Source organism: Drosophila kikkawai, chromosome 3R (genome assembly GCF_030179895.1).
Source record: "Drosophila kikkawai strain 14028-0561.14 chromosome 3R, DkikHiC1v2, whole genome shotgun sequence".
Taxonomy (NCBI): domain Eukaryota; kingdom Metazoa; phylum Arthropoda; class Insecta; order Diptera; family Drosophilidae; genus Drosophila; species Drosophila kikkawai.
Window position 1 is genome coordinate 15,137,367 of NC_091731.1, and position 18,079 is coordinate 15,155,445.

The 18,079-nt window shown below is 49.5% G+C and overlaps 3 protein-coding genes across 6 annotated transcripts; 1 reads left to right on the top strand and 2 right to left on the bottom strand.

Moving 5' to 3' along the window:
* Positions 1-1,451: 1,451 nt before the first annotated feature.
* prd1 (pruning defect 1) lies at positions 1,452-6,963 on the bottom strand. Its single transcript, XM_017180190.3, has 10 exons — positions 6,703-6,963; positions 5,519-6,499; positions 4,560-5,459; positions 3,647-4,497; positions 3,435-3,587; positions 2,963-3,366; positions 2,692-2,905; positions 2,430-2,633; positions 2,004-2,372; positions 1,452-1,928 (listed from the first exon to the last, which is right to left on the bottom strand). Exons 2-10 carry the CDS (start codon positions 6,444-6,446, stop codon positions 1,809-1,811), a joined length of 4,143 nt encoding a protein of 1,380 aa, XP_017035679.1. The 5' UTR covers positions 6,447-6,499; positions 6,703-6,963; the 3' UTR covers positions 1,452-1,808.
* Positions 6,964-7,365: 402 nt separating this feature from the next.
* HisCl1 (Histamine-gated chloride channel subunit 1) lies at positions 7,366-10,149 on the top strand. 3 transcript variants are annotated; one of them, XM_017180193.3, is made up of 7 exons: positions 7,370-7,704; positions 7,763-8,124; positions 8,218-8,401; positions 8,475-8,784; positions 8,910-9,044; positions 9,398-9,777; positions 9,830-10,149. In XM_017180193.3, exons 2-7 carry the CDS (start codon positions 8,012-8,014, stop codon positions 9,986-9,988), a joined length of 1,281 nt encoding a protein of 426 aa, XP_017035682.1. In that variant the 5' UTR covers positions 7,370-7,704; positions 7,763-8,011; the 3' UTR covers positions 9,989-10,149. The 3 variants fall into 3 exon arrangements, with proteins under 3 accessions (XP_070143332.1, XP_070143333.1, XP_017035682.1); XM_070287231.1 differs by lacking the exons at positions 9,398-9,777; positions 9,830-10,149 and having other exon boundaries at positions 7,366-7,704; positions 8,475-8,848; XM_070287232.1 differs by lacking the exons at positions 9,398-9,777; positions 9,830-10,149 and having other exon boundaries at positions 7,367-7,677; positions 8,475-8,974.
* Positions 10,060-18,074, bottom strand: Sbf (SET domain binding factor). 2 transcript variants are annotated; one of them, XM_017180189.1, is made up of 10 exons: positions 17,961-18,074; positions 17,496-17,608; positions 17,324-17,427; positions 16,935-17,249; positions 15,908-16,873; positions 14,841-15,850; positions 11,591-14,788; positions 11,335-11,459; positions 11,191-11,273; positions 10,060-10,852 (listed from the first exon to the last, which is right to left on the bottom strand). In XM_017180189.1, the coding sequence occupies exons 2-10, from the start codon at positions 17,548-17,550 to the stop codon at positions 10,760-10,762; spliced, it is 5,949 nt and encodes a 1,982-aa protein (XP_017035678.1). In that variant the 5' UTR covers positions 17,551-17,608; positions 17,961-18,074; the 3' UTR covers positions 10,060-10,759. The 2 variants fall into 2 exon arrangements, with proteins under 2 accessions (XP_017035678.1, XP_017035677.1); XM_017180188.1 differs by having other exon boundaries at positions 14,841-16,873.
* Positions 18,075-18,079: the final 5 nt, after the last annotated feature.

An 18,079-nucleotide genomic window follows, 5' to 3' on the forward strand; every position in this document is an offset into this window, starting at 1 on the left:
CTACCCTTTGGCTTGCAAGTGTTTTCAGGATCCTCAGTGAGATAAATATGAATTCCGGGATTTCAAAACAGTCTCCATAAATGTAAATACACTTCTACATTTTAAAAGTCATTTAGTTAGTTTGTTTTTAGTTTTTATATTAAATTACCTTTTAAAAAGTTCAATCTCCCATTCAAGTTCATTTAATTAATAATTATATTTTTCAGCAACTTTGTAAATTACCTGAGTATTCATTTAATTATTTATTTAATTAGTTAATAAAATTGTTAAACCCTTTTCTTCAAAAGACATTCTTCAATTAACAAAGCAGCGCACTTCCAAGTCGTTTTGACTGCAGCCTAAGTTTTATGTGTTAATGCCACACACACACACACGTGCACTTGCATAAATGACAGTGTATGCACGTCTGTATGTCTTCGCTCATTCTTGTTTTTTCCTGTTGCAGTCTTGTCTTCTACTCGTTTAAATTTAAGAGGGTTGGAGTTTTTACGTTCTCTCGCATTCTCCTTGCTTCGCCTCTTAGTCTCTCTCCCCATCCCGCTCGCTCGCTGGCTCGCTCCCTCCCGCTCTGGCGCGCTTGAACCTTTGAATGCAATGCTTTGTTTAGCTTGATTTTCGAGCGACGCGGCTGCAAATGTTACATGTGTTTATCTAGAATTTATATGCACATTTTCCAATTATGAATTGACGCGCAGCCGGGGCGAAATGTGCCGAATATCGGGCCAGTTTCCTTAAAACTCGATCACCGGCACTGGAATGTACAGACACGCACACACGGGCGTGTACCGCCGAATGTACCTGCAGATACACACACACATATGCGCTTGTTTGTGTATGTTATTATGTTGGTCCCTGAGAGCGGACAACTCGTTCCCTTCCAGTATCCTCCTCTGAAGACATCTCTCACTCGCACCCGTGCAGTTGCATCCCGTACTCCTTCAAAATTTCACCGCTAATTCCCACACTTGGAATTACGAAAACCCACTCTCCCAGGACAATACCCCATCGCCAGAGGGCAATAATTGGAAATGTCAAGGCCCATCATCACTCAATGGGCTTAGGATAAAATAAAAATCCGATTCTTAATGGCGTTTATATTCACTTTATTAATTATCATGAGCTTTTAGTGGGACTGGAGAGAAAAGGCTTACCGGGAAAAGACGGGGGCGTCGGGATGGGTTATTAATCTAAGCTAATTGAAAAGGACAGGCACAGCTTTGCAAAAAAAATATATTAAATCCACCTTTTACACCTTTCCTAAGAAGCTTTTACAAATGTTAATATGTATATTTTTTGTAAATAGCCACATATCGTTATTTGTTTATCGTATATCCTTGGACCAGTCGAGCACCCCCAAAAACATAACATTCCGGATTACAAGTTCAATATTTATGTTTACGTATGTATAATATCTTAGTTTTATGTGCAGTATTTGTACACATGTATGTATATAGTATATAATATGTATTTATAAAAGGTCCGAATAATCAATGTAGAAATCAAATATAACTTAAGTAGACTAGAGAAAAACAAAACGCATACCAAAGATCAGCGATTTTTAAGGTTAATATCACAAAATTATTCAAATGTATAACAGCGCAAATGAATGGGTTGAGTCAAGCGGAGGCAGGCATTACAAAATCATAATACATAACACCGACTATATGTATACGTTTATGTATATAAATATCAATACTTTCTGTTCATTATCTATTTTGAGTATTCAGGATAGAATATTTAACGCTTGAGTTATATGGAAATAGAATTGTCTATAGTGTAAATGGAGTATATATTGCCAAAGCCACGGATTAACCCAGTGCAGCAGTTAGCAGGGGCTCCCAGGCCCTGTTCGTGTCCACATAGAGTTGGGTACACTGCTCGGCCAAGGTGTCCCCGTCGTCCAGTATAGTAATGGGAAAGAGATCATTCTGTAAACACCATAAAAAACAGGGTTAATATATGTATGGGAGACGAGGTTTGCAAGACCAATGGGGGCAACATACGTTCTTGGACTGCCAAAGTTGCTCTAGCAAGCGCAGAAAACGCTGCATCTCCATGCTGCTGGCAAAGAAGATCACCAGGTCATCCAGACTCTCCAATGGTGCCTCCTGGCAAGAGAACTCCAGAATGCACCACCAGGTCTCTGCTCGCGAGGTTATTTTAATGCCCGTCATAGCCTTGATGTCCGCACAGGTGAGTATGGCCAGGCCTGAATCCTTTCCATAGACACTAGTCATCCGTTGCGACTTTCCTGGCGAAGTAGTATCTTCTTTGGTTATCTCCGCCTCATTTGTGTGCTTCGTGGGCGTGGAGCTCAGCGAGGAGAAGGATTGCTGTGTGCCTCGCGTTGGCGTACTCATAGTGGAGCCCATCTGAAGGGGATTTAGCATTATTATCTCTTATGGTTGAGGTAAACAGCACACACTTACCAAGCTACTTGTTTCAAAAACACTGAGTAGTTCCTCCTCTAGCAAAATCTCCTTGTTCTCCGTTGCACCTGCACTGCTATCCGCCTGTTGTTGGCTTATTTGCCGCAACGGAGCCGAAAAGTCTTCCCGCAAGGTTATTAGATGGTTTTGTGTGACTATCAAAGTGCAGCCCAGGGTTTTGTACTTCTCCTGTGGCACAGCAAGCTAAGTGACGGAAAAGCGTTAAAGGAGTTCCAAGTGCAATAGCTTTTCCTTGACTTACACCACTGGCTGACTGTAGGAGGGCCTGCAGCCACTCGGAGGCCACGTACTCGTCGGGCGCTGCCAGTTGCAGCAGCTCACCCTTCAGCACTATCTCGAAGCAATGTGGACGCTCAGATTTAACAGTCCGCCGGGCACCTTGGCACTCGGCCAGGGCCATGGCCCAGCTGGGAAGCCTCTGTGTGGAATCGTTGAACATGTACAAAACGCCAGCCCTTGAAATAAATTTTCATATTAAACCCAAAGCACTAGAAATCGCGCAAGCCACTTACTTCAGTAGGAAATATCCTGGTTGCCAATATATCCTTGAGGCAGCGGTTGTGCTTGTGCTCTGCTTAAACCGTCGGTGCATAAGGAATCCCTTGATGGAGGGACCCAGTGGCTCGCTAGGCGACTCCACTCGCAGGGCCCCGCCAGCTGGCACGTTGACCACCGCGTAGAAAAGCCAGTGCTCGTCCCTGCCCACGCAGCTGTTGGCGCGCACGAATGCCTGCAGGGGAGCCAAATGTTCGAGGGTAAGTTGACCCACTGCTGGCAGGGTGGAGCCACTGCGCCGGGCGCACAGCTCCAGGTTAGCCACCAACGATCCGGCCGGATAAGGTCCACCCGCGAGCAGGACCTGCTGCATATCGCGGGTGCTGTTGCTCAACAACACCGTGTTGCCGAAGGGTCCCATCTTAAGGAAATGGAAATTTTAACATTTAAGTCTTAAAAGCTCGAATTAGCGACGTAGAAGACTCTTACCAGTATAACATCCAGGTCCTTGTAGGCCAAAACAAACCTGGCACGCAGATAATTTCTATCCAGATTGGCCACATACAGTGTTTTGTCCGTCAGTAAGACCAGAACAGGAGTCATTATGCCGTCGAAACTGTAACCCGTATACAGCTTGAAAACCTTAAAGAAAAAGCATTTAATTAATTTCCGTTTGTCTAGGACATAAGACTAGGAAATACCTTCATTAACTGCTCATTCGATTGCTGAAGATTCAGCAAAGTTTTACCCTTGAATAGGTCAATCGAGATCTCTCCAATGCCTAGTTCAAAGCTGGATGAACTGCAGCCTGGTAAATCGGGGTCCAGGCTAATAGCCAGCTCTCGACGCGGCGAGTTTGCTCCACACATCTCAATCTCCATGGCAATCTCCGCATTTAGATCGTCTATCAACTCGTAGTTTTTGGGCCGCGCACCCTTAACGTAGAGATCAGTTCCCGTGTGCCTCTGTTCGGTTCTCAGCTTATCGGCAAAGAAGTTATTCTTGCGTATGGAGGTCTCCATGATTTTCTTCTGCGTGACATTTCGAAGGAAGCGATTTATCAGCGAGGTCTTGGCCGCCGCAGGAGCTGGAGGCTTCAGCAGGTGTGCGTAATCCACGTCGTTGTAGTCAACAATCACCATTTCACTGTCCATTGAGCGCTTGTCGTTGGTTGTGTCTGTTGTGGTTATGGTCAAAATATCGTCGAATTCCTCGCTGAGAATCGTGCTCTTTGAATCGCGTCCACTGCCACCGCGTCCCGTGGATAGGTATGTACTGGGGCTGTGCAAACTGCGGCTCTGGTGAGGATGCTGCTGGTCGTAATACCGGGCTGGCTGCACGGGCTGTCCGCGCTTCTTGAGCGGAGAGGCAAGGTGACGGGACTGACGCTCCGCGTTGCCCAGCTGCGGATTTATCGCAATCTGATGATGGTTGCTGCTGGTGTTGGTGTTGGAACTGGGTTCCGATATGGTCGATGAGGAGTAATTACGAGGGAGCTTGCTGCTGGAGCTGGGAGGAGCTGGTTGCTGCTGTTGCTTCGACATTTTCGAAGCTAAAATTAAATTAAATTTAAAATTGTAATTTCTAGTTACAAGTTAATAAGTAAATGCTTACCAAAATAACTATCTGTGACTGCCTGTTCGTGCTTTTCCACGGGCGTTGCTGCAGCACTTGTGCTCTCCTTGAAGCTGCGAAAGAAGTTGCTGAACGTCTTTGCAATTGGAGCGTCCATGAACGACTTCTTTTGGCTGGCCGGCTCTGCAATGGGTGTGTTCTGCTCCAGCAAACTGGCCACGCTGGTGTGCTGAAGGGAGGACGAGAGCCCGCAGTGTGGCGGCTCACCCGTCTCGTAAGATACGCCCGTGTGTTCGAAAACGGTGCTCTCGCAATTAATGATGAACTTGCTGCGAAACTCCCCGTGTGCGCTTGAGCCCAGTATCGGCGGCCCTGTTTCCTTATCAAACTCCTCTTGGCGCTGCAACGGCTGCGGCTGTTTTGTGTCCATGGGAGAGGCTTCCGTGGAGCTGACACCTTCGTCGCCGTCGTCGTTTTTACGCCGCAACTGCTCATCCACATTGTGCACGAATTTCTTAACTGGTTGTGCCTGCTTGCTGCCATCGAGGCTCTTGCTCAAGAATGGCTTGGCCTTGAGCGGTGGCGATTCGGCCACTGGTCGGGGTTTGTGATCGGGAGTCAGTTCCGGGATGCATTCCACCACGGCCTGCAGGTCCTCGGAGCCCTCTGGAACACCGCGCTCGGGCAGCGGCATGGTGAATATACTCTTTAGCGAGCCAAAGATCATCTTGCTGCTGTTGTCCAGCAGTTGGTGCTTGATGTCATGCACGTTGAACTTCTTAACCCGCCCATTGAGGTCCTGCTCGAGAATGATGTTCGTTTGTCGCTTGGTTTTCTTCAGGCAGCTCGACTTGGGCTTCTTCTCCTTGTTCCAAACAGACTTGACCTTGGGACTGTCGGTATCTCCGATATTGGGCTCCGAATAGTAGCAGTTGTCACCTAATTTTAGTGGGATTCGGTAAGGTTAGTTATTATTTAGAGATAAAGCCCAATCTTACCTATTAGATTGTTGTTGGCATTGCTCATGCCGATGCAGTCGCAGGAGCTGCTCTTGGCCTGCTCGTATTGCTTGCGATTGCCATTCGAGTTTTTGTCCTGCTCGTCCGAATCCAGGCTGGAGTTGGAGCTGCTGCAGACGCACTTGTAGAGGCGCGACGGCTCCTCGGCCTTCGGTCCATATTCGAAGACACCCGATGTGTCGTAGTGCAGACCCGCTGCCTCGTCCGTATCGAAAATATCCGTATTGGCATAGTCCAGGACATCAGAGCAGGCATTCCGGTAGACCAGGTGTCGTTTTCGCCTCGCTCCACCACCGTCGCCGGCCGCATCCTCGCCATCGTCCTCCCGGCCAGCTGCACTCAGTTCATTGGGTCCCTCAGGTCGCTCCCGGTCCGGACACCAGGAGTAGCGACCTGGAGCGCCGGCCACGCCCGCCGAGTTGGCAAAGGCCAGTTTCCGGCCGTTTTTATAGGTGATAAAGCCGTGCTCGATATGAATGTTGTCCGTGCGTGTGTTCTTAAGGATGTCCTCGTGAAAGGACACCCGCTTTTTGGGCGTCTTGGCAGCGGATGAGGTCTTGTGCACCTTGCGACGGTACACGATCTTCTCGGTGGTGTCGAACGTGGAGCACTCGCTGATGGTCATGGACTCCTCAGGCGCCGCGCCGGCGGCAGAAGTCACATTTGAGTTGGGGTCCACCACGGAAGTGAATGATGGTCGCAGGTTTTCCTCATAGGAACAGATGGACTCCACCATCACGTCGCTGTTCTCCGAGTCCAGCATTTGGACGCCCGAGTCGCTGGGCGTGGTGTCCTCCATGGTGCTGCTGCTGTTCAGGCTGGAGCTCATCTTGTCCACGGGCGAGATCACCTTGCCCGAGCCCAAGCCCAGATTGTTGTTGGCCTTGGGATACAGAGGGGATTCCATGGTACTCGGATCTGTTTTTCGCACTTGTTGGAAGCTTTTATTTATTCTCTAACCTTTGAAAAAGAGAAGAACGTGCAAAAAGTTATTGTGTATCTCGGCGTTCTTGCAATTAATCAATATCCACAAGTTGCACAATGCGCCGCAGCGGAATCGCGTCACCGTGCATAAAGGAAAATGATGACCCCTGACCCGCCGCCCCCCGCCCGACAATCGCACCGGGGCTTAAAATTTGCAACACCTTGTTTTACACACTCACCTGCGATTGTCGCGCAGCTTTCCATGTTACTCTAGATGCCAATAATTTTGTTTATCCGTTCGCACCTGTCAGGGGGTCTTTAAAAATAGCTTTTTCGCCCCACTGGCTCTACATTTTAAAGTCGCCAAAAACCCAGAAGTGAACAATCAATATTTTGACCTGCCAGTGTTGCCAACGTTGCGAACAGCTGATTGCGCGCCAGCGCTGCCGGATCTGGCAAGTGGTTGGCAACGCTAACTCGGCCGGCAAGCAGTAGTAGTTTTAACTAAGCAGTTTCTGGCTGGACACGGAGCAGTGCTGCCAAAACAAACAGTTTTAGAGCCGTTGCCAACGTTGCGCCAGCGCTGCCAGATCTGGCATGTGGTTGGCAACGCTAACTCGGCCGGCAAGCAGTACCTTGTTTTAACTAAGCAGTTTCTGGCTGGACACGGAGCAGTGCTGCCAAAAACTTCGTTTTAACAAACAGTTTTAGAGCCGTTTCTGCCGGCAAGTTGGCAGCCTCGCCGAGCGGCGGTTTTTTCAGCGCGAAAAACAGTTTTAGAGCCGTTGCCAACGTTGCGTTAAATAATAAAAAAATGATAAAATAGTTTGTTTAAAACGCAGACATATTTAAAATTATTTTAATTTATATAATTCCTTAAAAGTCCCCAACTACACATAAATACCTGAATAATTAAAAAAGTATTACGTTAAATTGTAATTTTTTAATAAATACAGCTTGCTTAGTTACAACTCAAATCCAATTGAAACCTATTTGGCGAAAGCAAAACCTGGAACTTGCGCGATAAATCATTTTTGCAACCCGTTGGCGCACATTTCTTTTGTTCAATTTCGTAACTCTGCGTCAGTCAAGCTCTTTCTGATACATTTTCGCAGTTATTTTTCGCAAAATTCAGAGTGCACATTTAAATTAATGCCCTTGTCCGTCAGTACGCACACCATTTCCTGTTCGCCGCCCTTTCGCTGGGCCCCGGGGTCAGTTGTCAATTTGAAAAGTGGAAAGTGCGAATGCCAATGAAAACGAATGAAACCATAGAAATTAATTTATCACACATTGCAGCACATCACAATCGTCGCGATAACTCTGCCCGTCTGCCGTTTGTTTATTGGTTTTTGCAACGGTCAGAAGAAGGCGAGTAAAAAATAATTCGCTGCACTCGTTAAATAATCCTCCAATCGAGCTCAGTTCCGCGCGGATCCCGAAATGAGGGACTTTGGACAATGACATGGATTGCTGCTGCTGCTGCTGCTGGGCAATGTGTTGTGGGAAAAAAGCAATATTAAATCCAAAGCTAGTGTGTTCATAATAATGCAAGTCCCAACTGAGAAATTGCTGGCGTACAGATCCCTGATTGCACTGGCAATCTGCCTACACATGCTGGAGCAATCGATCCAACCGTGCCACTGTGTTCATGGTTTCAGGTGGGTGCGACTACCACTGCCCCCAGTTTCATCAGATTTCGCCACAAGGCTGTCTATGTCCACATGTACACGTATTTTCCTTTCCGTTGGCAGAAACAACACGGAGAGCGCCGAGCTGGTCTCCCACTACGAGTCGAGCCTCTCGCTCCCGGACATTCTGCCAATTCCGTCGAAAACCTACGATAAGAACCGGGCTCCCAAGCTGCTAGGGCAGCCCACCGTAGTCTACTTCCATGTCACAGTCCTCTCGCTGGACTCCATCAACGAGGAGTCTATGGTGGGTAATTTTATGATGGTTTTTATAGACAAAGATAACCCAAAGCTATATGGTTATCCCATTCCTCCGGCAGACCTATGTGACGGACATTTTCCTTGCACAAAGCTGGCGTGATCCACGCCTGCGGCTGCCCGAGAATATGAGCGAACAGTATCGCATCTTGGATGTGGACTGGCTGCACAGCATCTGGCGACCCGACTGCTTCTTTAAGAACGCCAAGAAGGTTACCTTTCACGAGATGAGCATCCCGAATCACTATCTCTGGCTGTACCACGACAAGACGCTGCTCTACATGTCCAAACTCACGCTGGTCTTGTCGTGTGCCATGAAATTCGAGTCCTATCCACACGACACGCAAATCTGCTCCATGATGATCGAGAGTTGTAGGTGGAAATGTGACGTATCCCTGATCCCCAAACCGTAGCCAGTTTCCAATATCGCTTGAAGGTTTCCTGCTTTTCGCTTCTTTTTATAAGGTGCCAGAACTTAAGATATCTTTGATTGGCAGTATCTCATACGGTGGAGGATTTGGTGTTTATTTGGAATATGACAGACCCGCTGGTGGTCAATGCGGAGATTGAGTTGCCTCAGCTGGACATATCCAACAACTACACGACCGATTGTACCATAGAATATTCAACGGGTGAGTATTGAAGAAAATGTATATGATAAAAATAATATTCAGGGACCGTTAATAAAGGATATTGGGAATATTATTAAATGAAAAAGTCAACCACTTAGAATCCATTTAGAACAAAAAGGATAATATCATATGAGTCCTTGTTGGATAATCTATCCACTTCCGGCATGATTTATATATTTTCTTTGGCATTTTTATAATATTAATCAATAATAAGATTAAAATTGATTAATATAATACACATTTCAATGATAATTATTATTTTTGATCAAAAAATAAAAATCAAAATATGATTTTTGTCCTACTTTAAAATACCTCAAAAATATTCAAGACATTTATTTTATTTATTTTGTCAGGCAACTTCACCTGTTTGGCCATCGTGTTCAATTTGCGAAGACGCCTGGGCTACCATTTGTTCCACACCTACATCCCCTCGGCTCTGATCGTGGTCATGTCGTGGATATCTTTTTGGATCAAGCCGGAGGCGATACCGGCCCGTGTAACCCTGGGAGTGACCTCGCTGCTGACCCTGGCCACCCAGAACACACAGTCGCAACAATCGCTGCCCCCGGTGTCGTACGTAAAGGCAATAGACGTCTGGATGTCGTCCTGCTCGGTGTTCGTCTTCCTATCCCTGATGGAGTTCGCCGTGGTCAACAACTATATGGGACCGGTGGCCACCAAGGCCATGAAGGGCTACTCGGACGAGAATATTAGCGATTTGGACGACCTAAAGGTGAGCTAGGTGACACTTGAATCTGGCAGCTCTCTCGACTTACGTCTTTTAGTCTGCCCTCCAGCATCATCGGGAATCGATTATCGAGCCGCAGTACGACACTTTCTGCCATGGCCATGCCACAGCCATCTATATAGACAAGTTCTCGCGCTTCTTCTTTCCGTTCTCGTTCTTCATACTCAATATCGTCTACTGGACAACGTTCCTCTGATCACGATGTGGATCATGGCTAAGATGGGCGGCTAAGAAGACCAACAGCAATGAGTAATAATACCAAGGGCATTTGTTTAAAAATGTATATTATCGTTTGTAAGCCACAAATAATTGCATTAAAGTATGTATTATATATTGATTACCATGTAGTGTATATAAATAAAGGAAAGCGTTTAATAATAATAATAATAGGGGTTAGTTTAAACTTTAGAGGAAGCAATCAAGAAATGCATTTCAATTGCGCAACAAAGGTGGAATATTCTTTGGTAAATTCACTATATATACCTACATATATGTATATAGTTTGTGTTGTTGTTTGTTTATGCATAAGGCTACATATATATGTATATAAAAAATGTATGTATACAAAACTTGCGGTCGTGGCGGTTTTCCATTTTCATCGTTAATTTATAATATATGTAGTCTGATTTTGTGTTTGTTTTCTTTTGCAATCACATAATTTATATAGTTTCTTTACATTCACATTTACAGTGGGATTTCATTGTTTAACTAACGCTTTGTTTCGCTTTCTGCTAACATAATTGGCATAATTGTTGCTATAACATTTATGTTAATGGGTGCGAGCGATATAACAGATCAAAAATCAACTAGGGCAGGGCTTCGACGTACGCAAGATAGTTCAGCTATGATGATATGATACACAGATTCGGAATATTAAATAAGTAGTGCTGGAAAAGTATACTGGTTAGTTCTACGACGAAACTGCAGATCGAAGTGGTAGGGAACAAAATGTCAAGGAGATTTTATCTTATTGCAAGCACGCTTGCAACTTTTCAATCCACTCCTGTGCCAGATTCGCGTTCATCGCGTAAAAGTTGTAGGTGCGCTTGGAGGTTTTCAGCTGAAATGGAATATTTTGATTAATGCATTAATTTGAATTCGGAAAGGTGTTGTGAGTTTGTTTCTTTAAGGATAATAAATCTGCATACTACATTTTATAATCATAGTTTTTGGAACAAAATCAGCACTCAAAAATCTATAACTAAGCCAAAAAGGCATTACATTTTATTTGGAAAACTGTTCTGAGTTATTTTTTATGTTTGCAGGCTGCATACTAAATCTGAGTTTATTTTAAATTGAATTTTAAATTTTTTTTTACTTTTTTTTACTTATTTTATCGAAATACCAAATAATTAATAAGATCGATAATAAATGTCAATATTGATATGATAAACTTACATCAAAAAATCCCTTCTCATCCACACCTTTGGCGCCAATTTGTGCAGGTTGTGCGGCCGTTACAGACTGCACCTCAGCCAGTTCTGGAGTATTAAGATGAAATTATTAAACACGGGCTTAATTATTGGCTCTATAAATGTATACCAATGATGCCCTTGGGGGCGGTGTCCTCAGATGTGTCGTAGTAACGGAGCTGGTGCTTGATCGAGTCCAGGACAAACCAACGCTGTTTCCACCCTTTGAGCAAAGCGCCTCGCTTGTAGAGGTGTCTGTAAGGTTTTAATATTTATGTAGTATTCATTGAACTTTAGGGTTAACCGCTTACATTAAATACAACTTTCTTTTAATATGTGAGAAATAATAGTAACAATACTGTTTTAATTTTAAGATACAAACTCACCCTTCGTGCGTCCGATTTTCGGCCACGTTACTGCTAAACTGATTGTAAAAATGATGGCTGGAAGTGCGCGCCGTTGTGGCGGCACTGGAGGCAATGCTGGCCGTGTCGCCTTGCGACATGCTCACATTCGGCGGCCCCACAGCTCCGTCGATGGCCTTGTACTTGGTGCAGTTCTTCATGGACAGTTCGGTGCACTTTTCGTGATAGGAGTTGCCGCAATCCATGCACCGATAGCCCACTGGGCCCCAGAGGAGCTTGGTGCAGTGGTTGCAGTTGGTGGGCGTGGTGTACGGATGCTTCTCGAAACGATGGGGATGGAAGTACTTGTCCTGGTAGCCGGCCAAACGACCCTTCATGATGATCTCCAGTGTGGAGCGCTTGTGCTGATGCGTTTGCACGAAGATCTTGCCGAGAGAGGCGTTGCGAGCGACGGGCTCCACCTTGGGCACTTCCAGGCTATTCCACACCTGAAGCCACTTTTGGGGTAGAATTCCCCGCTCCGTCTCCGCCTGCCTCACCTCGCTGAGCAGGCATACATAGGCATTGGGATTGTACTTCTCCGGGTTGTCGTAGCCGGCTGTGATGACCATGCGCTTGCCCTTCATCTCGGACAGATCGATTTCGTCGTCCACGGTAGTCACCTCCAGATCGTACGGCGGTCCCTGGGCCAGCTCCTCGTTAGTGTAGTAGCTCCACAGGTCCAAGGCAGCCACATTGTTTTGCGGCCGCAGAGTCATGTCCTTGTCGCCGGAGTACAGGAAGTTGTAAAACACGGGCGTTTTGTTGTGCTGCCTTTCGATGTAGTCGAAAATGGAGTGACCAATGCGACTCATGGGCGCCGGGGTCCTCGGACTCCTCAGATCCAATGGGTACACGTTGCACTCGTCATCGGAGCCATTCGACGCCATGCCTCCGCCGCCTCCGAACAAGTGTTTGGCGTTCAGGGATCCGCGCTTGTCCTCCATGGCAGCGATGCCCGAATCCGAGCGCTCCAGTTCGCAGTCGAAGAGGAAGGTGCGGAAGCGGCAGGACACGGCATGGTAGGCCAGGAATCTCAAATAAAAGTCGTTAAACTCAAACGCCATGGGAAACTGGCTCTGCAACTGATGGACCACGTCCAGGAACTGCAGGAAAGTGGGTGCAAACGCGATGTTTGTGTTGGCATGCGAGGGCTTCAGGTTGCTGCGATGCGCAAAGCGGTGGCCAAAGGCCAGCCACTCCTTCTCCACCAGCACCCGGAAACCGTCCAGTGTCCGGTAGTAGGGATCCAGGCAGAGCTGGGCTATCGAGCTGAGCTGGGCGGTCACATCGGAGCCATCCTCCAACGACAGCATCACGCTGCTCTCTTGCAAATCGATGAGGTCCACCACCGCCCCCGACAACTGCATCAGCGAGGAGATCTGCTGCAGCCAGTCGGACTGCTCCACCATCTTGGCGAAGCTCTGGCCATCAGCCTCGTTGGTGTTGTGCGACGGCATGCAAGCGCGTATCAGCTTCTTGAAGGCCGGACGCGACTGCCTGATGTCCGGGTAGTCGACGGGAATGAAGTCCGCGCAAAAGTCCACATTCATGTTTGACTTGGCCTGCGACTTCTCACCCAAGGCGTACAGACGCATCTTGCGGAATGCCCCATGTGCGTTTGAGGCGCTCTGATTACCCTTCATTGTCCCACCTTTGCCTCCTCCTCCTCCCTGGCCTGATTTGCTGCTGTCGCTGACCATGTCCATGTTGTTCTTGTGCTTGCGCGACAGCTCCGGCGTGAGGCACTGCCGATCGTCGGAGGAGGGGCCGTGGCCCAGCAGCGAATTCATCGAGAGATTCATGCCCGAATACTGGTTGATGGCCAGCGGCGTGAGCTTCGGCATGGTGTTGATCAGGGCCAGGAAGTACTTGTCCTGCTCCGGGTAGTGGGTGACATCGTGATGGGCGTTCGTGTTGCTGCCCGTCGTGTTCTTTAGCATTCCGATGACCGACTTGCTGTTGGGCTGGGCACCACGGATGAGCAGGGCTCCGTTCGCGTGCCGCCAGGTGGGCAGCGGGATGCGCTGACCCTTGAAGCAGCGGCCCAGATGCATAATGGCCGCATCGCTGCACTGGACGGGCGCCACAAGTATGGCAGGATAGGATCGGCAGGTGGCGTAGCTGGCGTTCACATTGCTAATGCGGAATCCACGCTGCGACTCCGCATCGAAGCCGAGTCGCTTCCAGTCCTGCACATAGCTGCGCTCCCGCATCCGTTCGACATCCTTGACGGTGAGCAGCCTGGGCATGGCGTTGTTCTGCGTCTCAAACTCATCGCCATCCTGCAACTCGTCGTCGATGGATTGCGTCTCCGCTCCGGCGTCCGCTCCAGCACTGCTGCCGTATTCATAGTCCGAGACCAACTTGCGCTTGGTCTGCTGCTTTTGCTTGTAGCCCGCCTTCTTGGCCGTGCGCAGCAGGGTCTTCTTGGCGAATCCCTTGATCGTCGAGTACTTCTCCTTCGTCTTGGGCGGAGCCACGCCCTGGAGTATGGTCCCGTACGACTGGAAGGCAAAGTACTCGAACTCATCGAACGGATGGCGCGCCTTGCTCAATATCTTCCTAAAGCTTTCGATTTGCTCCGGCGTCACCTCCGGGTCGAAGGCAACTTTGAGCAGCTGGAAGCTGCTGGAGCGCAGCTGCAGCCCCTCGGGCAGCGTCTGGTCCAGGTGGGCCAGGTACAGCACCGATATCTTCTTCTCCTTCAGTAGTGAGGCGATGGGAAAGGAGCGCACGATGACCTGCTCGCAATAGAGCGGATCGCAAGGCGAGCCCTTGAAGACCACGCGATAGTTGGTGAGGAACAGGGCTCCCTCTGCGGGTATCAGGCACTGGGTGTCGTCTTCGCGTCCATCCGGCATTAGGAAACAGCGCAGATGGTCGGTCACGAACTCCTCCGCCGGGAGCAGGCAGGGCGTCTGAATCTTCGGTTTCTGCACATGCGGATGACGCTTCGCCTCGAGGTAGACCGGTTCCAAGGACTCGATGTGCATGTGCACCACACCCGGCACCATGTCGTGCAGGTTTCGTATGTGGTCGGAGGTCACTCCGCCCTCGGTGCACACGCAGTCAATGAAGCGCGAAATGGTCTTCCCGACTGAAACCCCAATTTCCAAGGCATTGTTCTCCTCGAATCCGTCGTCGGAATGTTCGCTCAGGCTGTGAGAGCCAATAATACTGCAATGGAAAGGTCAATTGAGCTTTAAATCGAGTTCCTAGCATTCCTCACCTATTTGAAACACTCTGATTTTCGTCCAGGCGAAACGCCGGCTTTGGCTTGCTGGCGGCGTCCACGTTGACATCCAGCGGAATCAGCAGGGAGACCATGCGGTTGGCAAAGTGTATGGCCTGACTGTACAGCGTCGACTCCTCCGACTTGGCCAGCTCAGCCTTCTTCTCCTCCTCGATGGTGGGACTCTTGCGCAGCTGCTCGGCTGTGATCTCCAGGGCAGTAGGCTCCTCCAGGGGGACCTCGTCCAGCACACAGTTGGCCTCCTTTTGATGCTCGTTTTGACGGCGATGGAGCAGATACAATGCCTTGATCTGGCCCTGAACATCCTGGAAGAATGTGGACTCCCAGAACTGAATGTTCTTCCATATGGCGTGGTCCTGGATTTCCGTGTAGGCGAACTGCACCACCCCCGTGGACAGTTTGCGGCAGAAGATCGTGGACATGGGGAGCAGGGCCGCTGCCACGGTGTACTCGTCAATTCCCGAGGAATTCTGCAGCGCCTTGTTCATGAATCGCACCACCAGCTCGAACTGTTGGTGATCCAGCACCGCCTTGTTGCCATGCACATAGCCGAAGAACTCCCGACAGAGGATCAGCCTCGCATCGCGATGCTTCAGCGTTCGCATCACAGCCGGCAGCAGCTTCCTAGCGTCCGCAATCCGGTTCTCGAAGATATAGGACACGCACGTGCGCAGCACCTCCAGCCGCCGCGCCGAGTTCTGGACATTCGGACGAACGTCCAAGGCCTCCGGCAATCGGGGTCCCATCGGTATGATCCTGTGCTGATTGCGCGTCACATGGAAGCGCTGTGGAACTCCGTTCTTCCGTATTCCCTCCTGGATGATCAGCTCCACCTTCTCCGAGCTGATGCGCGGAAAGGCGGGCTGGTGGATGCGATGGAAAGAGCCCTCGGGCGGACGTAACACCTTCTGGGCGTAGCCCGTGTGGGCCAAGGTGCCCTCGTTCTCGAACAGCGTGCGTCCCAGCTCCTGGATATGTGTGAGTATCTGAAAGGTGAGAAAGGTAAGATGCTTTCTTGCACAATGCTCCTTGCCAATACTCACGAGATTCCGATTCTGCGCCTCCGACTTGAGCAGCTCGTTCATGGAGCTGTAGAGCTCGTCCCAGGCATCGGAGGCTCGCCAGGGGGGTCCTCGCTCATTGACGAACGTGGTGAAGAACATGCTGTCCAGGACGCGGAACAGGAACTCACTCTCGATCAGGTCCCGGGCGCCGAGGAAGCCGGCCTTGTGGAAGGTAATCACTGGCTTGGGATGGATCCTAATGATGGTGAGGCAGGAGCGATAGCCCTGCAGTAGCTGCGCGAAGAGTCGCATGAATATGGCGCGAAGTTCCTTGTCGATTTGTGCGTCAGTCTTGGACAGGGCGCTCGGCCGCTCCTGGGTGGGAAAGGCCAGGTCTGCCTGCGCTAGATTCGGGAACAGGATCATGCTGAGCAGCTCCTGGGTCTGCTCCCACAGCGGTGACGGCAGGATGGGTACTGGTGGGGTAAGCGACGCCGGTATGGTCACCAGACCGCCGTCCAAGTCCACAACAATCACATCCAGGAGATCCGTAATCTCCGTTTGCAGCGAACTGTGTATGCCCATGATAAACGGTGTGGGCGTGGACAGTACCTCCGTGAGCGGCGCCGGCAGAATGGGTATGTAAACGTGCGTGTACCGAAAGGGGTACATCAGGGCCACCAGTGCCTTGCAGCTCTCCGTGAGGTGGCAATAGCACTTGGACAGGAACAGTATCTTGTTCTCCGTCATCACCGCACAGAGCAGGATTAGCACATTCTTAATGCCCAGCTGCTTGAAGAGGAAATGCACACCACTGCCCGTGGTGGGCAGAGAGGAGCTCTGCGGCGGCTGCAGCGACTGCTTGTCGCCGGCACCGATTGAGAAGCGCACCTGCGGCCCGCCAGCCGGCGGCACTTGAATGCAGCCCAGAATGTTGCCGATGAGTGTTTCCATTCCATAAGCTAGGTTCTCAATGTACACCGTGTATATGGTGCCCAGACAGTTCTACAAGAGACGAGAGGGTGTTAGGGAATATAGCTAGAAGCCAGGTCAGATATGTATATACCTTGAAGGTGTCGGCACAGTCCAACCGGGATATGAGTACCAGGCACTTTGGCGCATACATGACGCTGTGGTGCGTAATGGAGGTTGCCGTCGTGACGCCATCGGTCGCGGAGGGTGGGCCGCCCGGCAGCAGCCTTGTGCTCCCAATGGTCTCATCCTCGTCGTCGACGCTGCGCGTCTGAGTTATGGCCAGCGTTTCGTGGAAGCTGAGGCAGGCGCAATAGTGCTTGTTCGTGTCGATGTCCGTCAGCACGGAGACGAAGAACTTGGGCTCCTGCTTCTCGTACGATAAGCTCCAGCCCAGCGGTTGGCAGAACTGCGGAAGAGGGGAACACCGATAAGGTGGGGCGTAAGCCGATATGGATATGTATGAGCTGGCGGGGAACGCACCCATTCAATGCCCTCGATAAAGGGGGTGTCCGGCCAATCTTTCTCGGGAAAGCGCTGCACGATCTTGCCGCAAGTCGGCTGCCCGCCCACATTGCTGGCGGTCTCTGTGGAAGGAAATTGAGGCGCCGTTGGGGATTACCATTGTTTGCAGGGGGAATGGGATTCAACTCACTCTCCTTATCGCTGTCGTAGCCGACAATTACGAAGTAATCAGCGAGTCGAGACATCTTGTCCAGCACATTGCCGACCCTGGTTGGAGGAGCGATGCGTCGTCAGTGGCCAAAACTGGGAAAACAGGCAAGCAGAGATGAGATGTCTTAGTCGGGGTTTCGCAGGGGGAAGATGACCGCCGTCGGCGGCAGCAGCAGTGCCGTCATCCAATTTGATATGCTAATTAGGCGCTCTCTCTCTGCGTTTGGCATAAATGATTAGCCCAGCTCCATGCCGATCGACTGGACAAATTGTTATTGTATTGTGCGTTCGCCCCGGAGGCGTTTTTTCAGGCTTCTCGGGTCTTCGTCTTCGCCTCTTCTTTTTTTTCTTTTTCAACCACACCCCGCGCCACACAAAGTGCGACAACAGCGCCGGGAACTCAGTTGCACTATCTATATATATATATATATATTGGGGCACACACCTCGCAGCCGGCTGCAGCCTAACCGCCGCTCACGATACAAATTTAATTAATTATAATTATTTTTAATTATAATTCTATCATGTCCCCGCTCACCAGTGCTGCCACTTATTTCAGGTTTT